The sequence below is a fragment of the Gigantopelta aegis genome, chromosome 3 (genome assembly GCF_016097555.1).
Source record: "Gigantopelta aegis isolate Gae_Host chromosome 3, Gae_host_genome, whole genome shotgun sequence".
In the NCBI taxonomy this organism is placed as follows: Eukaryota; Metazoa; Mollusca; class Gastropoda; order Neomphalida; family Peltospiridae; genus Gigantopelta; species Gigantopelta aegis.
Genome location: NC_054701.1, coordinates 81585465 through 81604700, shown reverse-complemented (window position 1 = coordinate 81604700; position 19236 = coordinate 81585465). Strand labels below are relative to the sequence as shown.

General features: G+C 36.8%; 1 protein-coding gene across 5 annotated transcripts in view; it reads left to right on the top strand.

Annotated features, from left to right (window-relative positions):
- LOC121369157 (solute carrier family 26 member 6-like) overlaps positions 1-19236 on the top strand; it is a 151425-nt gene that overhangs the window by 65191 nt on the left and 66998 nt on the right. The window contains exon 1 of one of the 5 annotated variants that reach the window (XM_041494050.1): positions 698-1356. The exons of 3 other annotated variants lie outside the window; for them this stretch is intronic. In XM_041494050.1, the coding sequence (XP_041349984.1) occupies positions 1320-1356 (37 nt within the window). In that variant the 5' untranslated portion in view covers positions 698-1319. Of the gene's footprint in view, positions 1-697; positions 1357-9743; positions 9892-19236 lie in introns of those variants that run through there. One more of the 5 variants, XM_041494051.1, reaches the window with a different exon arrangement.

Below are 19236 nucleotides of genomic sequence, written 5' to 3'. Positions count from 1 at the left end.
ATTCCGTCCTCGCCACCATCGCCCATGAATGGTACAACAAAAACATGTGCTATCTTATGCGTGTGTGTATGTGTGTACGTATACCTATAAATGTGTGTATGTCTCTCTCTCTCTCTCTCTCTGTGTGTGTGTGTGTGTGTGTGTGTATGTGTGTGTGTGTGTGGGGGGGGGGGGGGGGCTTACTAATGTGCCTTGCGCCAACACCAGGGATTATGTGTTTCATCGTTTTAGCACAGGACTTGTACAACTCATCAAACATACGCATAGTAAATATTCCCATGCGAACGTACATTCATATTAAGTTAAAAAGTTTGTTTTGTTTAATGACACCACTACAGTTATTCATCATCGGCTATTGGATGTCAAACATTTGGTCATTGTTGACATATAGTCTTAGAGAGGAAACCAGCTATATTTGTCCATTAGTAGCAAGGGGTCTTTTATATGCACCATCCCGCAGACAGGATAGCACATACCACAACCGTTGATATATCAGTCGTGGTGCGCTGGCTGGAACAAGAAATAGCTCAATGGGGTCCACCGACGTTCATGTTAAGATTAACACTTGATTAAAAACACTTGCTGAGGTAACATACATCCATGGCCAGGTCCCACTGGAATCTTCCACCTTCGTTTATCTATCATTATTCGATGATAAGATCGCAAGGGGTATCAAGCATGGCGGAAGCAACTGAAAATTAGGGAGGAATGGGGTGGGGTGCTGATTGACAGACCTAAGGCGCAAAGCGCCCGATGTGTTAAAGTTTCGGGGTCATACGCCCCCCGGAAAAAAAAAAACTAGAGGTCATGAAATACAATTTCCTGCATTATACAAATAAAATTCATCATGACAAATGCGGGTAATAATAATACATTTTTATACATAATTATTGGGGGGCTAAAGACGCCCCCAAGCACACACCCCCTTCTGCTCGGCCATGCTTGCATATCAAGGTAAATCAATCCAACGATACATCCCAAACCAACGGAAATAGATAAAAGGAACATGCATGCAAGCGAGGCTGTTCTTAATACAGCAAAGAGAGAAAAAAAAAAAAAGAGGAAAAAAAAAAAGAAGAAAAATCCTTTTGCCGGAATATAATGTAGTTACTGTTTTCATGTCACCTGTCAGAAAAACTCAAGTAATTTTCGCGAGCAGCTTTTCCCGAACTTTACCTGGCTGCCAGCGTCTTGACAATGATGCATGCTGGTAGTGAGAGAGATATGGGTGTTGTCAAGCTAATTAATACAGCGACAGGGGCTCTAGCTGGAGGCAGGTGTGGTAATTCCGTAACTCTTGACAGAGTGTACGTTTCAACATGGTCACCAACATATACAGGAAAATTAGATCAACTAGTAAGTTTTTGCTTCTTTCTTTCTTTGTCTGTTTGTTTGTTTGTCTGTTTGTTTGTTGAAGTTGAGTGTAGTTTTTTTATGCGTAATGTGGTTGTGTTTTAAGAGTAATTTGTTAATAACTTGCGCACTGACGCGTGAATGCATTACAACTGTTTATGTATCGTACATACAGTGAAACCTGTGTTAAGCAGCCTCCAAACGGAGTATTACAAAGTGTCCCTTTAAAGCAGTTAGCTGCTTAAATCATGTCACTTTATACTATATATATATATATATTACAGGCAAATGCTCAGTGTATTAGATGATTTGGGAGTATCAAAATGTGGGCTCTCAACACAGGTGGGTGCTTAATATAGGTGGCCGCTAAATCAGGTTTCACTGTATGTTTATTGTTTGTAGGGATAAAACGCGCGTACACACTCTCTCTCGCGCGCGCGCACACACACACACACACACACACACAAACTCACACACAAACTCGTTTTAAAAAAAATATTTTCTGCAGATAAGGATTAATATTTTATGTTTCTGTCACTGTCAAGATATGAACTAAAAATAAATAATAAACACTCTTTGAAGGAAGTCAGGCACATGTGCAGGAAATTATGTGCAGGAAATAGCGACGTTTCTTGGCGTCTGAGTCTTTCGTCACCCGCAAAATATATACATGAATATTTAAACATTCGCTTTAAGCAGGGGGATTTTGACCCCAGAATCCAGACTGTATATGCAACTAGAAGTAAATGTGAGATGCTACTTTTAATATTGGCAATGCCAGTTGGCCTTCTTGCGAAAAGTAGTATAATTCCTGGAAAATAAATATTTATAAATTAAAAACAACAAATAAAGATGAGATGCTGCCTTTAATATTGGCAATGATAAAGCCTTGTTGTGAAAAAAATGGGAACTGATGTATACATGTAATTACTGGAAAATAAATATATATCTATAATTTAAAAATGTATAATTTAAAAACTCTTTAGCAATAGCACATGATTTTCCGTTAATGCCTAATCCCAACATGGTGATTGTGACATTTATAATTTGAAAGTTGGCGTGCAACTTTAAAATCTCTTTAGCAATAGCACATGAGTTTTTGTTAATGACTATGCAATAATTAGCTATCCAACATGGTGATTGTGACACTTGGTCTAGGTAGTTAGTACAAAAATTTACTTTAAGACACATTGGTACTTTTTAAAGTATAACAGGGCAGCACATACCACGACCTTTGAAATACATAATTACTGATGTCTTATTAATAAAAAAAACCCTGTTTGACATTCAGTAGTCGTTGATTAATACTACAATGTGTTCTAATGCCATCATGTTAAACACAACTAAGTTTAACTTTAAGCATTGAGCGTTTGCCTGTAATTAACTACCATTATCTAGCAAGTGATGCCATTAATTAATTACTTTTATGTAACAACCACAGGCCACACCACTTATTCTAAATCTTCCATTTTCACTGGAACAGATTGTTGAAATCGTTGACCCATGTGTGACCCAACCTTATGTAATTCAGTACCATATAACAGAGTCAAGAGAGTGTCATAACACTGTGGTTATTGTGAATTACGTACACACTACAATCTGTATTAGACAGGTGTGGACTCGAGGTATTCATCAGGGCCGTGCCTGGCTTAAACAACTAGGAAACAGTTTAGATATTAATAATCGGCTATTGGATGTCAAACATTTGGGAATTTTAACATATAGTCTATTAGTAGCAATGGATATTGTATATGTACCATCCCACAGACAGGATAGCACATACCTGGGCCTTTGATATAACAGTCATGGTGCACTGGCTGGAACGAGAAATATCCCAATGGGTCCGCCGACGGGGATCGATCCCAGATCGACGGCGTATCAGGCGAGCGCTTCATCACTGGGCTACATCCCAACCCCAAAGAAAAGAAAAGAAATAGGACAATAATATACGGTCTGCTTCAACTAGATAACCTGACCGCTTTTAAATTAAATAGGGCACTCTTGGGTTTTATTCTGGGAGACAACTGCCTTCTGACATCGTCTTCCTAGATATGGCCGTTTGTCGTGGCAAAACCTCATAACTCACATTCTGTTTGTTTTGAGAGAAGAAAAAAAGAGAAGAGAAGTGTTAATTGATTCAGCTAACAAGGCTGGTTGATTTCAGTAACAAGATCAGTGCTTACGAACCAAGTTTTTCTTTTACGTGATGTTTATTTATGAATATGTATTATTTCTGGGTTGAAATTCGACTTGACCAATGCGGGTGCTAAGTTTTGGCTGTGTGAAGAAGACGATTCCATTGATTTGCAGTTTGATTTGAAGACAGTTTGTAATATACACTTGACAGAATGGTCAATAGATGTAGGATTCGTTGCTCTTGCAATATATCATTTTTCAGATCACCTGTTTACTTGGGTACAAGGGATCTTTTATATGTACGCTTTCTCAAATACATGACAGTACTTTCCACGGCTTTTGATGTACAAGTCGTGGGACACAGGTTGGCCCGGGGGAAATGTAATCTACCAAGAACAACTATATATTACCGACATCCCGTCCCACCAAGAATAAAGGTCATAGTTATATTAATGTCATGCCGTGAAGTATAGACTCGCATTTTCTAGTTGTACGTCTGCAAGTTGTACTTAAACGTCATGACAGATCACGACCTTGAAAACAAAACTTGCATATGTTGAACGTGGTATAGAAACATGTGACAGCCGGCTGAAAACAGGAAATAACGACTGTGTGGCGAACACAGATGTCCTTAAAGGTACATGTATATGAATAGAGTGCTGTTTCCTGTTAACAATGTACTTGTTTAACCGGCCCGTATGCACACACACACACACACACACACACACACACACACACACACACACACACATATGACGTCCCGGGGCAGGGGCCTTCACCCCGTCAAAATGTTGTACTATGTGCAAAAGTCTGGCTAGTCCATCTATAGTGTCTCCGACCACACGAATCAATGCATCTGTAAAAGTAAAATAAAATAAAATAGCCATCTATTTGACTCTGTATTACTTATAATCTATCTATAATATAATAAGCAACAGCTTTTTTAAACAGTTTTTCCGATCGTTCTGACCACTTCATATCTTTTGATCTGTACTGCCAACCGTCTTCTTTGTACTTATCCGATGTCTTATTTCGCAAGAATCGTTTTGTGCTTAGGTCTAGTTGATTATTACGCACACATCGTCCACAGATTAATTCCATAAATACAACCGCAATGAACGTCGCCATCTTTGCCACTTACGGTAACATGGAATGGGTTATATACACGGCAGACGCCTATATAGTCTCGGCTAATGAGGGCTGCCTATCTACCGAGCGGTCGTTTTGGTTTGTTTGTTTGTTTGTTTGTTTGTGTGTTGTTATTTGTTTTGGGGTTTTTGGCGGGTTTTGTGTGTGTGTGTGTGTGTGTGTGTGTGTGTGTGTGTGTGTGTGTATGTGTGTGTGTGTGTGTGTGTGTGTGTTGTTGTTGTTGTTTTCTTTGGTTTTTTGGTAGGTGTGGTGGTGGGGGGGGGGGGGGGGGGGGGGGGGTAGCCACAGTGAATGTTACATTCTGTTGTATTAAAGTTTATTAAACTTTGTTCGTTTAATTGGAAGCACGTGTTGTGTATTTTTGTAAGGTGTTTACTTTGAGAGTGGGACGCCGCCGGTGGGCCCATTAAGCTATTTCTCGTCTCAGCCAGTGCACCACGACTGGTATATCAAAGGCCGTGGTATGTGCTATTCTGTCTTTGGGATGGTGCATATAAAAAATCCCTTGCTACTAATGGAAAAATGTAAGTGAGGCGAAACGTAGCCCAGACTAAGACTAAATATACTGAGTGGTAAAGCGCTCGCTTGATGCGCTGTTGGTTTGGGATCGATTCTCGTCGGTGGGCCCATTGGGTTATTTCTCGTTCCAACCAATGCATCACGACTGGTATATCAAAAGCATTGGTATGTGTTCTCCTGTCTTTGGGATGGTGCATATAAAAGATCCCTTGCTACGAATGGAAAAATGTAGTGAGTTTTCTCTCTCTGACTATGTCAAAATTACCAAATGTTTGACATCCAATAGCCGATGATTAATAAATCAATGTGCTCTAGTGGTGCCGTTAAACAAAACAAACAAACAAACTAACTTTGAAAGATATATTACATTGCTGAGTCTGCGGGTTTCCGCTCCCACTGTAGACAAGTCTCGCAATAACCAAATGGCCGAGGTTTTTAAATCTTGCTGTGGTGTTGTTAAACAGCATTAATACTCCTTTACTTCATTTACAATTAAGAGGTGGGACGTAGCCCAGTGGTAAAGCACCCGCTCGATGCGTGGTCGGTCTGGGATCGATCCCCGTCGGTGGGCCCATTAGGTTATTTCTCGTTCCAGCCAGTGCACCACGACTGGTACATCAAACACCGTGGTATGTTCTATCCTGTCTGTGGGATGGTGCATATAAAAGATCCCTTGCTGCTAATCGAAAAGAGTAGCCCATGAAGTGGCGACAGCGAGTTTCCTCTCTTAATATCTGTGTGGTCCTTAGCCATATGTCCGACGCCATATAACCGTAAATAAAATGTACTGAGTGCGTCGTTAAATAAACCATTTCGTTCCTTCCTTCTTCATTTACAATTAATGTTCAGGGACGCTCTCCTGGGCATACATCCTACCTGTTTGAGGTAATTGTCCAGAACAGATTTATCTCAGTAAAGCCCTCTTTTGAGGTTCTTGGATCGTAGGATCGAAGCCCCTCACCGGACTCATTGGTGGCCCCAACCAGCGCATATAACAGTTCCCTTGCTGCTAGTAAAAACTTGTACTGGGTTTCCTCTGAAGACTTTGTGTCACAATGACGTCATTCATTCATTTCAACTTATTTTCGTGCTTATATTCAATTAAGGTTAAAGCACGCTGCCCTGGGCACACACCTCAGCTATCTGGGCTGTCTGTCCAGAACAGTGGGTTAGTTGTTAGATGCAATGACTTCATGTTTAACATCCAATTGCCGATGATTAGATAGTCAGCGTGCTCTAGAGTCTAGCGGTGTTAAACAGAACAAGGTTTAGAACAGAGGTAATTACTGTACGTTGAATTGTTAGTGATAAACCGTCAGCTAATTGGGCCCTGGTACCACGCTACCTGTTGCTTCGACGCTCTTTACGTGCTTTACGGTACCTTATCTAACCTAGACCAAGTAAGTTATTACCCCTGTCAGATCGTATTTCACTTTGTCTTATTACACTAGGATCCCTTATACCAAAATGCTAAAGTTTACATAAGCTTCGTTTACACTGTTTACGTATATCAAAAATATTGGTATCTTCACATAATGTTACATACAAAATTATATATGCAACTGACAAAATATTTAACACATATGTTGATTAAGGTTTTTTTAATTTTTAATTTAACTTTTTTTGTTTACCGCTTCTGGATTCAGACAAGGTCAGCCATATACACGGTAGTAGAATGAAGTGGTTTTGTTGTCGAGGTTAGTTTTAAAAAATATAATAAAAGTTTCTTTATTAAGTCATTTTGAGAAATTAATATCTAGTAAATAATGTAGAAATTAATGTTACTTCGAATTTCTTAGTTTACAAATAGATCCAGATGTTTGAAAATATGTCTTGACCTGCATTACTCCATTAGAATGGTCATAAAAGTTACAACACTATTTTATGAATGACTCATTATGCGCTAGTTTGGCTTTCTATCATCAGTGTTAATCAAATGTAATAATAAGATGACATTGTATCTATATATGTTATGATACAATATATGTTATATAACTGATATCACTGCCTTCCAATTCTGAAGATCGTGCATGGCCAACTCCCGGTTGAAAGGCGAAATATTAATATAATATAACTGCTCCCCCAACCTCCATTGCTGACATCTTCCGACATCTATGTATGAAACAATAAAATATTATTCAATAGTATTCGACTGCAATATAATATAGGTCTACACGGATTTTTGCTGCTTGGCATTCCATTAAACTTAGATATCCTTCTATCAAAATTCCTGGATCAGCCAAGCTATGGTGTTGTTGACAATTTTGGGTGTTTCGTTTTTCAATTTGTATTCTAAAACTATTTTGACTGGATGTGTCTTTAGCAAACACAATTTTCTTTTAAAATCTTGGATTTATAGAACCACAAATACGCTGATAAAAGTTGTTTAGATTTTTTCCCGGCCATTTCTGGTTTATTGCATGTACATCAAGGGCGGACCCAAGGGCCCTGTCTCTCCCCCTAACAAATTAAGTGCCCCCTTTTTTTTTAACAATTTATTTACAATTTTTATTGAAATGCCTTTTTTTCAGGGAGTTGCTCCATGTGTTCTTGGTCCCCTCCCTAGAATGTTTCCTGGATCCGCTCTTGTACATGTACGTGGGGATCTAAATGATTTTCTTCATGCAATGGATCTACAGAGTATTTAGTGGTACCGAAGCTTACAGGCAACATATAATATATATGTGAGATGCAGTAACTATTCTCTTACAGTAGACGTTTGTCTCGATGGTGTTAAAATTTGTTTTGTTTAACGACAATACTAGAGGACATTGGTTTATTAATCATCAACTATTGGATGTCAAACATGGTAATTTTTGACATGTGGTCTTAGAGGAAACACATATTTTTGCATTAGCAGCAAGGACTCTTTTTATGCACATTATCATAGACGGGACAGTACATTTTCTCCACAGAGATGGCATTAGAGTCCAGGGAACTGGTTGGGACGGGGAAAAACAATGAGAGAATGGGTCTACTGAGGTGGTTCGATTCTATGACGCAAACACCTTCGTCAAGTATACATTGTTTGTTGCTTGTTCATACTTATTTTCGTGCTTATATCCGATTACGGTTCAAGCACGCTGTCCTGGGCACACATCTCAGCTATATGCTCTGTCTGTCGAGGACGGTGGGTTAGTAGTTAAGTGTTACTGGTTAGTGAGAAAGAAATCGGTGTAGTGGCCTTACACCTACACCAATTAAACTATCTCTGGGTGGGAGCCGGTGTCAAGTATGCATGTAATATGAATGAAGACTGTGTAACATTCACAGTCACTGTTATCATCTTCCTTGTTCCAGTCTCCAGGTATCTATAGTACACGCTTCTTTGTCTTCGAAGCTTTAGAGGGCGCGGGACGTAGCCCAGTGGTAAAGCGCACTCCTGATGCGCGGTCGGTCTAGGATCGATCCTCGTCAGTGGACCCATTGGGCTATTTCTTGTTCCAGCCAGTGCACCACAACTGGTATACCAAAGGCCGTGGTATGTGCTATCCTGTCTGTGGGATGATGCATATAAATGATCCCTAGAAAGGAAATGTAGCAGGCGTCCTCTCTAAGACTATATGTGAGAATTACAAAATGTCTGACATCCAATAGCCGACGGTTAATAAATCAATGTGATTTAGTGGTGTTGTTAAACAAAACAACTTCAACAAACCTTTTCCTCGCTTCAGACGCACTAATATTAATAACATTGGCTTTCTAATTCACAATCTAATTAAAATTAGCTCCACTATTACATGTAATAGTGGGGCTAATTTTAATTAGATTGTCTAATTCACAAAGATTGTTTTTGACTGGGACAGGTCAGACAGTTGGATTGCTGGTTCCACTGTGGCAAGGACATTATCAAGGATGTATTTATTTTTATTTTTTGTTTAGGTTTTTAAATTTGTTTAAAACTTCTTCTTTTTTATCAGAGTTCGGCTTTTTGGGACAAACATTACTCATCACAAATTAGACTAGTTTTGATGTGAGTTTACCCCCAAAGTGTCCGTTATTTAAAGGGACTATCCCGAATTTGCCACATTGTAAGATGTTTGCGACTAATAAAACCTTTTAACGACTAGAATTACATACTAAATATATTTTCGTTTTTAGAATATCAGCGTCTGTATTGTCAATACGTTTCTGATCGTCCCATTATGACATTTTAAAAATATAATTTTCACACTGAAAATGACATAAATGGTCCATTTTTAATACAGATGCAGAATAATATATCAGTAATACTGCAAGAATGTAATCTAGTAGCAAATATGTAGCCGACAGTCATACTACCAAGGTATGATTCGTGGAATCGGCCGAGAGGTTCCGAGTGTAAAATCCGCAAGGAATTCCCTGAATGTATTCTAAATTTAGCACGTTTGGGGATCACCTCTAAAAATAACCCTCGTAGTTTATGAACAAATAAATTTCTATAATACCACAACCACTGTCAGTGTGTTAACTACACCGACATAACAATATGTCACGACGAACATGTCATGTACTAGCTGATTAACTTTTGGACAAAAAATGTAATTAATAAAGTGAAAAAAACAAATCAATGGATTCGATCACACGTGACAACGACATGGGGAGGTAATTCATGGACGTGACATTGACATATTTTTCGGCAGTGGTAACGGACGAGACTAGGAGAGCACGTACAATAGATGTTTAAAGAAGAATTTGGTCGCGATCCCATCACCGTTTAAATCATCTGTCAATGGAAAAGTTCTGACTGATCGTGTGAGCATGTTGATTTAGCTAAAAATAGGTTTAAATGATACGTTCTTGTGAATGGTCAGTCCAAATGTACTGCCAATATAAACTTTATAAAGGCAACTGCAACAAGCAAATCGGTGCCAAAATTCCGCCTGTTTTTTTTTGCCATAGTTCTCTAAGTCTTATTTTAGAATTTGTTGCTCGAAGTGCTGTCGTCGCCAGAAATGAAGGCGTTAGAGGTCAAAATTATGAGATTTGTTGGCTGTGTTTGGATACTGATTTTGATCCCACATCACGTGACGTAAGATTAAATGTTCTAAAAATACTCAGTCAGAATGAAGAAATTGATTGTGACTTATTCTTCTAAGTCATCCAAATGCAGCTCTTATGCAGTTGGTAAGACATCGATCTACTTGGGTTTTAATTCAGATTGACCCTGTGTCCAGTGACGAAGCATTCAATGATTCGGTTGTTCATCACAAGATGTTAATTCTTTAACTAAGATTTGTGATAGCTGTCAGATTAATTTCTGACCATTATGTTGTATAACCATTGTATTGACCTGATCAGGAATATTTGAAATCGTTCATGTTTGTATAAAATAGCGTTTTTTTATGATTAATATATATATTTTTATAAAAGCAAAACATTTTGAAAGGCGGTTCAAATGCCTACCCCTTAATGATATGCTTAATCAATATTATACTATTCTTGTTTCATATATTATATATCAAGATCGAAGCCATAGTCTGTTCTATTTGTCATGATGGTTTAATGTTTTAAAATGTGATTTTGAACAACCAATTTGATGGCACCATGGAATATGGTGTAACATACCAGTGTTTCTGCCAGAAAGAAATTTTGGGGTATGGCACTATGGTATTGAATGCAACTAGACAATGGTGGGTATGGGTGGCCTCCCAAAGAAAGAAAATGGGTCAAGTTTAAGGTTAGAGTTAAGAAAATCATACAATAACGATAAAGAATCATTAATTTTGTCAAAAGGTTTTAAAAACTTTAAAAAAAAAAAATCTGCCAAACAATTTGGGTATGGCACCATACCCATTGTACCCTCTGGCAGAAACCCTGAATATATGTGTATCTACCAATCGTGAGAACAACTACAGTATAGTAATAAATGCTTTGTCTTGGGACATACAGTCAATCCCTTTAGCCACTTTTGGGCTTCTTTTGTTTGTCATTTCATTTTACTAAATATTAACTCTTTTAAAAAAAAAAGTTTTTAAGTTAATAAGTTGTACTACCTGTAGTTTTGTCAAAATATAGACTTTTCTGATAATTTTGTCTTTCCTGCAGACTCAATCTAATTAAAATTAGCTCCACTATTACATGTGGATCTAACAGCAGCCAGTTGGAGCTCGTGTCCACCAATCAAAACCTTACTTGCAGAATCATGCCAGTGATTTGAAAATAATTTGAAAACATTGCGAATTATCCTGAGGGTAAATGATATGTTTCATGTGAATTACGAATGCCTTATTTAGACCAGTAGAACTAATTTTAATCAGATTGCTAACAACACTGCGTAGTCTCCAATGTCCAGGTAACATTTCATCTGTAAATAATAATTTAAATATTGACCAATCACACTTCGCCTTTTATAACGTTATTTGGAAGCATACAAATTCTAAAAACATCGGGCGAGTCTATTTTAGTGGCCGCAGTACAGCGAACCATACCAATACGTACGGCATGGGTTATCAGTCTTCAATTTTACATTAAAAATTATTTATTTATTTATAAAAAAAACAAAAATTAAATCGGTCTTCAGTTTTACATTACAAATTATTTATTTTATAAAATAAAACATGTTTTAAGGCATTCGTAATTCACACGAAACATGTCGTATACCCTCAGGATAATTCAGAATGTTTTCAAATTATTTTTAAATCACTGGCGTGATTCTGCAAGTAAGGTTTTGATTGGTAGACATGAGCTCCAACTGGCTGCTGTTAGATCCACATGTAATAGTGGAGATAATTTTAATTAGATTGCTGCAGACTTGTCCAGCTTGAAATATGAAATTTGAAATTATTTGATTTGAACATCTGTAATCTTCATTTGTAAGCCAATGGACCGTTAAACAAAATCAGATAATAATTTATCAATATTGAGGTTTGACTTTGAACATGTGTGAACCCTAAATTTATACTAGCATGTTAAAAAACTGCATTGTGATACCAGATCCATTGATAGAGATAGCAGTGGCAGAACCAGAAAATCCATTTAGAAATGACATGTGCACTTCGCGTTCCGGAAGGGATTCCTCGGATTCTCCAGTGCAAAAAATGGGTGGGTGGAGGGGAATCTGTCTTAAAAATGTGTCGATAGCCACTGGATAGCTAACTCAGGAATAACTCTGGTACTCACCACCTTAGCCAGTTTGCAAATTTTAAAAAACAATTGGCGAATTATATTTTAATTTGGCAAAATAATGTCATATAAAAATCAGGCCTCGAATTTGGCAACTAAGAGGTCACGGCCATTTGGCATAGACAGGTGGAGAATTAGGGGGGCAGTACATCCAGAAAGCAGAGTAACAAGGCAAACACAAAAGCACCCATTCAGAATAAATAAGCAACGGCTGTTTCATATTTTTGTAATAAAACAACTTTTGGGAGTCATGTTTGGGTATGATGACCAATTTAATTCCTAACATGTAAAATAGGTACAGTCAGTTTGGTCGTGAGTCTCTGTTTAAACTTTCAAGGCATTGGAGCATATGGTATGGGCACACTGGTAATTTGCTACACATCCCAAACAAAAATGCATGCTTGCGGCTAGGTTGTTGCAAGGTAGTTACAAGGTAGTACAAGCAATGCAAGCTATTTGCAAGCTAACATTTAGCTCGCGTAAGGTAGTCAGTATTTCTGCAAGCTTGCCGCATGCATGTTTTCATTTGTGAAAGCATGCGCAAGCTTGCTGCATGCATATCTTCAACTGTGCAAGCTTCCCGCAAGCATGTTTTCATTTTTGCTAGCTTGCTGCAAGCATATCTTCAACTGTGCAAGCTTCCCGCAAGCATGTTTTCATTTTGCAAGCTTGCTGCATGCATATCTTCAACTGTGCAAGCTTCCCGCAAGCATGTTTTCATTTTTGTAAGCTAGCTTGCTGCATGTATATCTTCAACTGTGAAAGCATGTCTACACTTGTGGAGAAAAAGCTAAGTCCAAATCATTTTCATGGTTATTTTTTTTAATTCATAACTTCTCATATGATTTATCAAATTCAGTGGGAACAGTGGCTAAACAACCAAACATACATGTTACAGATTTAGATAGTATTTACAGTAATAATTAAAACAAAATTAATATTAATACATACGAATGATAATACAATATGGTTAAAACAGAATCATCTTGTAATAATTGGATTTTCAATTGGCCCCAAAAATAATAACATATGCATGGCCATGAGAGGATGACATGGGCCATGTTTGGTTGAAATTAGCCTGGTGGAATTTGAGAAGATGTTGAAAATGTCTGAGCCAATCAGAGGCCAGGGTGGCCATCTTGGATTTTGAATCAGCCACAAAAATAACAACACTTAGTAAGTCATGAGAGAATCATTTGGACTAAGTTTGATTGAAACCTGCCTGGTGGACCTTGAAAAGAAGCAAAAAAATGTCTCTGTCAATCAGAGGACAGGGCAGATATCTTGATTTTAAATCTGCCCGAAAAATAACAAACTTGGTCAGGGCCATGAGAGAATCATTAGGAATACATATGGTTTAAATTTGCATGGTGGAACTTGAGTAAAAGTTAAAAATGTCTCAGTTATTCAGAGGCCAGGGCGGCCATCTTGGAATTTTTATTGGCCTGAAAAATAACAACACTTGGTCAGGTCTATAAGAGGATCATTTGGACCAAGTTTGGTTGAATCCTGCTTGGTGGAACAGGAGAAAAAAGAAAACAAGAAGAAACAAAGAAATGACTTTACACCACAGTGTGGATCTCCAGATAGTGGAGGAATATAACCTAAAACAAGAAGAAGAAGAAGAATATAGGACCAGGAGCTTTTTAGCATATTAGTTTAGTCAAGAATATCCCACATAAATGGAACATGTCTATCAGACAGGTAAACTAATTTTGTAGCCTAAGTATCTGACAACATGTAGCACCTATTTTTTTGTTTTAACTGTTCATGTTTTTCACTTTAAAACCATTGGGTTTTTTTAAAAGAATTATACAAGATGCAAGATGGCTGCCACTGATGCAAGCTTGTAGGTAGATCGTCGCAAGCTTGCAGGAAGCTTATTGCAAGCTTGCAGGAAGCTCGTCGCAAGCGTGCGGGTAGCTCGTCACAAGCTTGCGGGAAGCTCGTCACAAGCTTGCGGCAAGGTTGCAACAAGCTTCCTGCAAGCTTGCCGCAAGCTTGTGGCAAGGTTGTAAAAAGGTTCCAAATACTAGCTTAAACTGAATAAGCTTGCGGGAAGCTCATCGCAAGCTTGCAACAAGCTTGCGGGAAGCTCGTCGCAAGCTTGCAGCAAGGTTGTAAAAAGGTTCCAAATACTAGCTTAAACTGAATAAGCTTGCAGGAAGCTCGTCGCAAGCATGCAACAAGCTTGCGGCAAGGTTGCAAGAAGCTTGTTGCAAGGTTGCAAGAAGCTCGTCGCAAGGTTGCAAGAAGCTCGTCGCAAGCTTGCGGCAAGGTTGTAAAAAGGTTCCAAATACTAGCTCGAAACGCGGTAGTTACTACCTTGCCGCAAGGTTGTTACCAGCTATTTATTAAGCTTGCAATTTTTGTTTGGGTGGCCGCCATTAAGTTCGAGCCCAGAAAAATAATAACTGATTATTTGTAAAATTTGGAAGTTCAATAGATAATTTGGTGAAATTTTCTGTTGACCAATAGCTATAGTCCTGTAAATGTTCTACTATCTGTTTTTTCTTCTGTTTTACAACAACAGATATGGTCAAGTCTGTACTTGTAAAATACTACACATTCAACATCCCTTTAAAATAAAAACATTTTAAAGGCATATTGTCACAGACCACTGATCTATTTAATGATCTAACAAAATATTACCTGAACAAAAATAATTTGATTTCCCCTAAATGTACTTTATTCAACCATCTTCCTAAGCACCATACTCCATTTATTAATGACATTTTGTAAAAGTAATTGAATTATGGCAATGGTCCATAATTCAAAAACTAAAATGCCGAGAGGGATGACATGGATTTCACTCTATCATGGTTCAGTTACGGTGATGCGATAGCTAGATTTGGTTTCCGACAATTAAAGTAATTTTTATTTATTATACATTTTTAGATAAATAAGGTCCTTAAATCCATGACAGTATGCATTTAACCCTGTTTTCTTTTTCAGCAATAATCCATCAGATTTGCTTTCTTTAAACTCTTTTTTTTTTTGTGTTCTGCATGTTTGTATAAAATATTTATGAAATGGTGCGTTTTAATATACCAAAACTAAGCAGTTATAAGGATAACTTTTATTTATTAACTTATCTGCATAAAGGTACACAGTCTACAGTTCATCAGTAAGACATTTTTTTTTACATATTATTATTACATATAAAGAGCCAGTTTAGTTCCTTGTTACAGAATATCTGTAGAATAGAATCAGAATATGTGTTATATAAGGACATCTAATCAGAATATGTGTTATATAAGGACATCTAATCAGGATATGTGTTATATAAGGACATCTAATCAGGATGTGTGTTATATAAGGACATCTAATCAGAATATGTGTTATATAAGGACATCTAATCAGAATATGTTTCATATACAGACTCTAATCAAACATGTTTCATATAAAGAACATCTAATCAGAATATGTGTTATATAAGGACATCTAATCAGGATATGTGTTATATAAGGACATCTAATCAGAATATGTTTCATATACAGACTCTAATCAAACATGTTTCATATAAAGAACATCTAATCAGAATATGTGTTATATAAGGACATCTAATCAGGATATGTGTTATATAAGGACATCTAATCAGGATATGTTTCATATACAGACTCTAATCAAACATGTTTCATATAAAGAACATCTAATCAGAATATGTTGAAATAACATCAGAACATGTTTTTATAGGACATGCAATCAGAATTTTATTGGTTTATATACTTATTTCCGTGCTTATATTCAATTAAGGTTGAAGCATGCTGTCCTGGACACATATAATCGGCTATCTGGGCTGTCTGTCCAGGACAGTATTAGTGGATAGTGAGAGAAGTCAGTGTAGTGGTTTTATTACATTTTCAAACACGCTGTGGGTGGGACCCAGTCCAGTACCTGCCGGCCTTTTGTCCGATGGATGGCTAAACCACTATGCCACCGAGGCCGGTTAAAGGGACATACCCTAGTTTTTAAACACCAACACATATTTTTGACTATTATAACCATTTTTGATAACTTAAATCATACTTTACTTAGATTTTATTGTTTAGATTAACAATGTCCATACATTTGAAGTGTTTTTGGTCATCCTGGTGTTTTTAATATCACAAAATGCATTTCTCATATTGAGTTATGGAGTCAAGTTTTAGTCTATTTTTATAGGGTATTTCACCATTTTAAAGTCACAGACTCATGTTTCACTCAATTGTAAGTTTATCAAAATGTGTTACAGGTTTGTAGATTAACTAAACTTAGTGTTAATTTTCACGGGTTGAAACTAGGGTATGTCCCTTTAATCAGAATATATGTTTTATATACATGTGTATAAATCATGTAATCAGAATGTATGTTTTACATACATGTGTATAAATCATGTAATCAGAATATATGTTTTACATACATGTGTATAAATCATGTAATCAGAATATGGGTGTGCGACGTATCCCAGTGGTAAAGCACTCGCTTGTTGCTTGGTTGATCTAGGATTGATCCCCGTCGGCAAGCCCATTGGGCTATTTCTCATTCTAGCCAGCGCACCATGACTGGTACATCAAAGGCTGTGGTATGTGCTATCCTGTCTGTGGGATTGTGCATATAAATGATCTCTTGCTACTAATAGAAAAATATAGCAGGTCGACAAGCCCATTCTAGCCCATGACTGTTATACAGTGTTTAGGCTGAAGCCCATGAAATAATAGCAATTTGGCAAATTTGCTATGTAAATCAGTCGCCAAATTCAAGTTTCATTTAGCGAATCAGCAAAAATGGCTGAACATCCATAAACAACAGATGATTCAATTCACATTTAGCGATTTGACGAGCAACAGCGCAAACCCTGGGTATATCAAAGGCTGTGGTATGTGCTCTCCTGTTTTTGGGAAGGTGCATATAAAAGATCCCTTGCTACCAATGAAAAAATATAGCAGGTTTCTTTTCTAAGACTATATGTCAAAATTACCAAATGTTTGATATCCAATAGCCGATGATTAATAAATCAATGTGCTCTAGTGGTGTCGTTAAACAAAACAATCAAACTAATTAGAATATGTTTTATATAAAGAATATCTATCATGTACCGGTATGCAAAGATGTTATGCAAATAAAATATACCGCATAAATTGTGAACATGCTGTTAACACCACAACTTCCTTCATATGCTTCTGATTTAGCTATGAACAATGCTCATTATAGATAACAAAGTTCATCATCTATTCATATATTCAACACATAACTGTGGATTATATTCTTTGTAGCCTAATGTGAATGGAAACCTATGAATAAACCCAATATTTAAATTATTTTTTTTAGTCTGTTATGTGATATGAAGTTTTCTGCATCATGTGCATGTGTTTGATTGATAACACTTCTTATTGGACATGCATACAACACTTATGTCATGCGGACTGCTTGAGTAATATGTCTGACTGTAAGAAACTGTCATTGAAAGGAGTTTGGTAAATATCGGTTGTTTTTATTTTATTACTGGGGGATGCAGTGAATAATGTAAAATGAAAGCTTGATCTCAAATTCTTTTAATCACGAAAATGTGTGCATATATAATAATCAGAATGTTTTCTGTAAAGGACATGTAATCAGATATGTTTTATTTTACACAAACAACATCTAATCAGAATGTTTTATTTAAAGGACAGCTATTCACAATGTTTTATATAAAAAATTTAATCAAAATGTAACATTATAAAAAAAACATCTAATCAGAATATGATTACAGAAAGAACATTTTATGGGGAATAGATTTTATATAAAGAACATCTAATCAGAACATGTTTTACATAACATCTAATCAGAACATGCTATCTAATCAGAATATGTTTGACATAAAGAAATCTAATGAGATCATGTTTTACATATAGAATATCTAATCAGAACATGTTCTAAATAAAGAACATACAATCACAATTAAATTATTTACAAAGGAGGCTTTTTAGTATGCTAACAGGTTACATATAACAGCTTCTTTCATTTTAGTTCATTCATTTCAACTTATTTCCATGCTTATATCCTATTAAGGTTCAAGCATGTTGTCCTGGGCACACACCTCAGTTATCTGGGCTGTCTGTCCAGGACAGTGGGTTAGTGGTTAGTGAGAGAGAAGAGGGGGTAGTGGTCTTACACAGGTCTACCCAATGAGTTGTTAAAACTCGCTCTGGGTTGGAGCTGGTACCGGGCTGCAAACCCTGTACCTACCAGCCTTATGTCCTATGGCTTAACCACGACACCACCGAGGCTGGTGCAGCTTCTAATTTCTTCTTTTTAAAAAAACAAATAAAATATGGACTGTGTTGTTTCTTTCAGTGAAATGTTATTACTACAGCAACCGTTTTGTTTTAAAGTAAAAGGCTGCTTATTAGTGTAGGCAGCTATGCTAAGCACTTTCCTAAACAATGTCATTAATGTGTGATGTAATCTGGAAGACAAACTGAGTAGACATTATAGTAGTTAATGCAATTTGATAGATGACAGCTTGTTTTAACAAACATGTTTGGTAAAAATGTTGCAATTTCCTGAAGTGTTTAAATGTGATACGGTTGCTTTTGTGATAAGTGCTTCTTTTGTTTGTAACTAATATTGTAGATAAGGACACGATAGACTGCCCGTATCCAATTAAAGCTTGGATGAAGAGTTTTATGGCCAGGACACGATAGACTGCCCTTATCCAATTAAAGCTGGGATGAACAGTTTTATGGCCTTGTCGCTAATAAACAATTTGCCTTTTTTGTCGGATTTTTATTTTTTATTATACATGTATTCATGTACAAAGAAATTTTAAAAATCAGTGCCCAGCTCCTTGCAGTTTCTAAACTACATGTATGTCGACATGGATATTTAAAAAAAAAAAAGGAAAAAAAAATCAAAATCAGTGATAACATTTTTTATTGGAAGTTTTAGGCAAAGGCCTTGATAAAAATTACATTTGATGTATTGGCTTTTATGTCATGACATGTCTCAGGA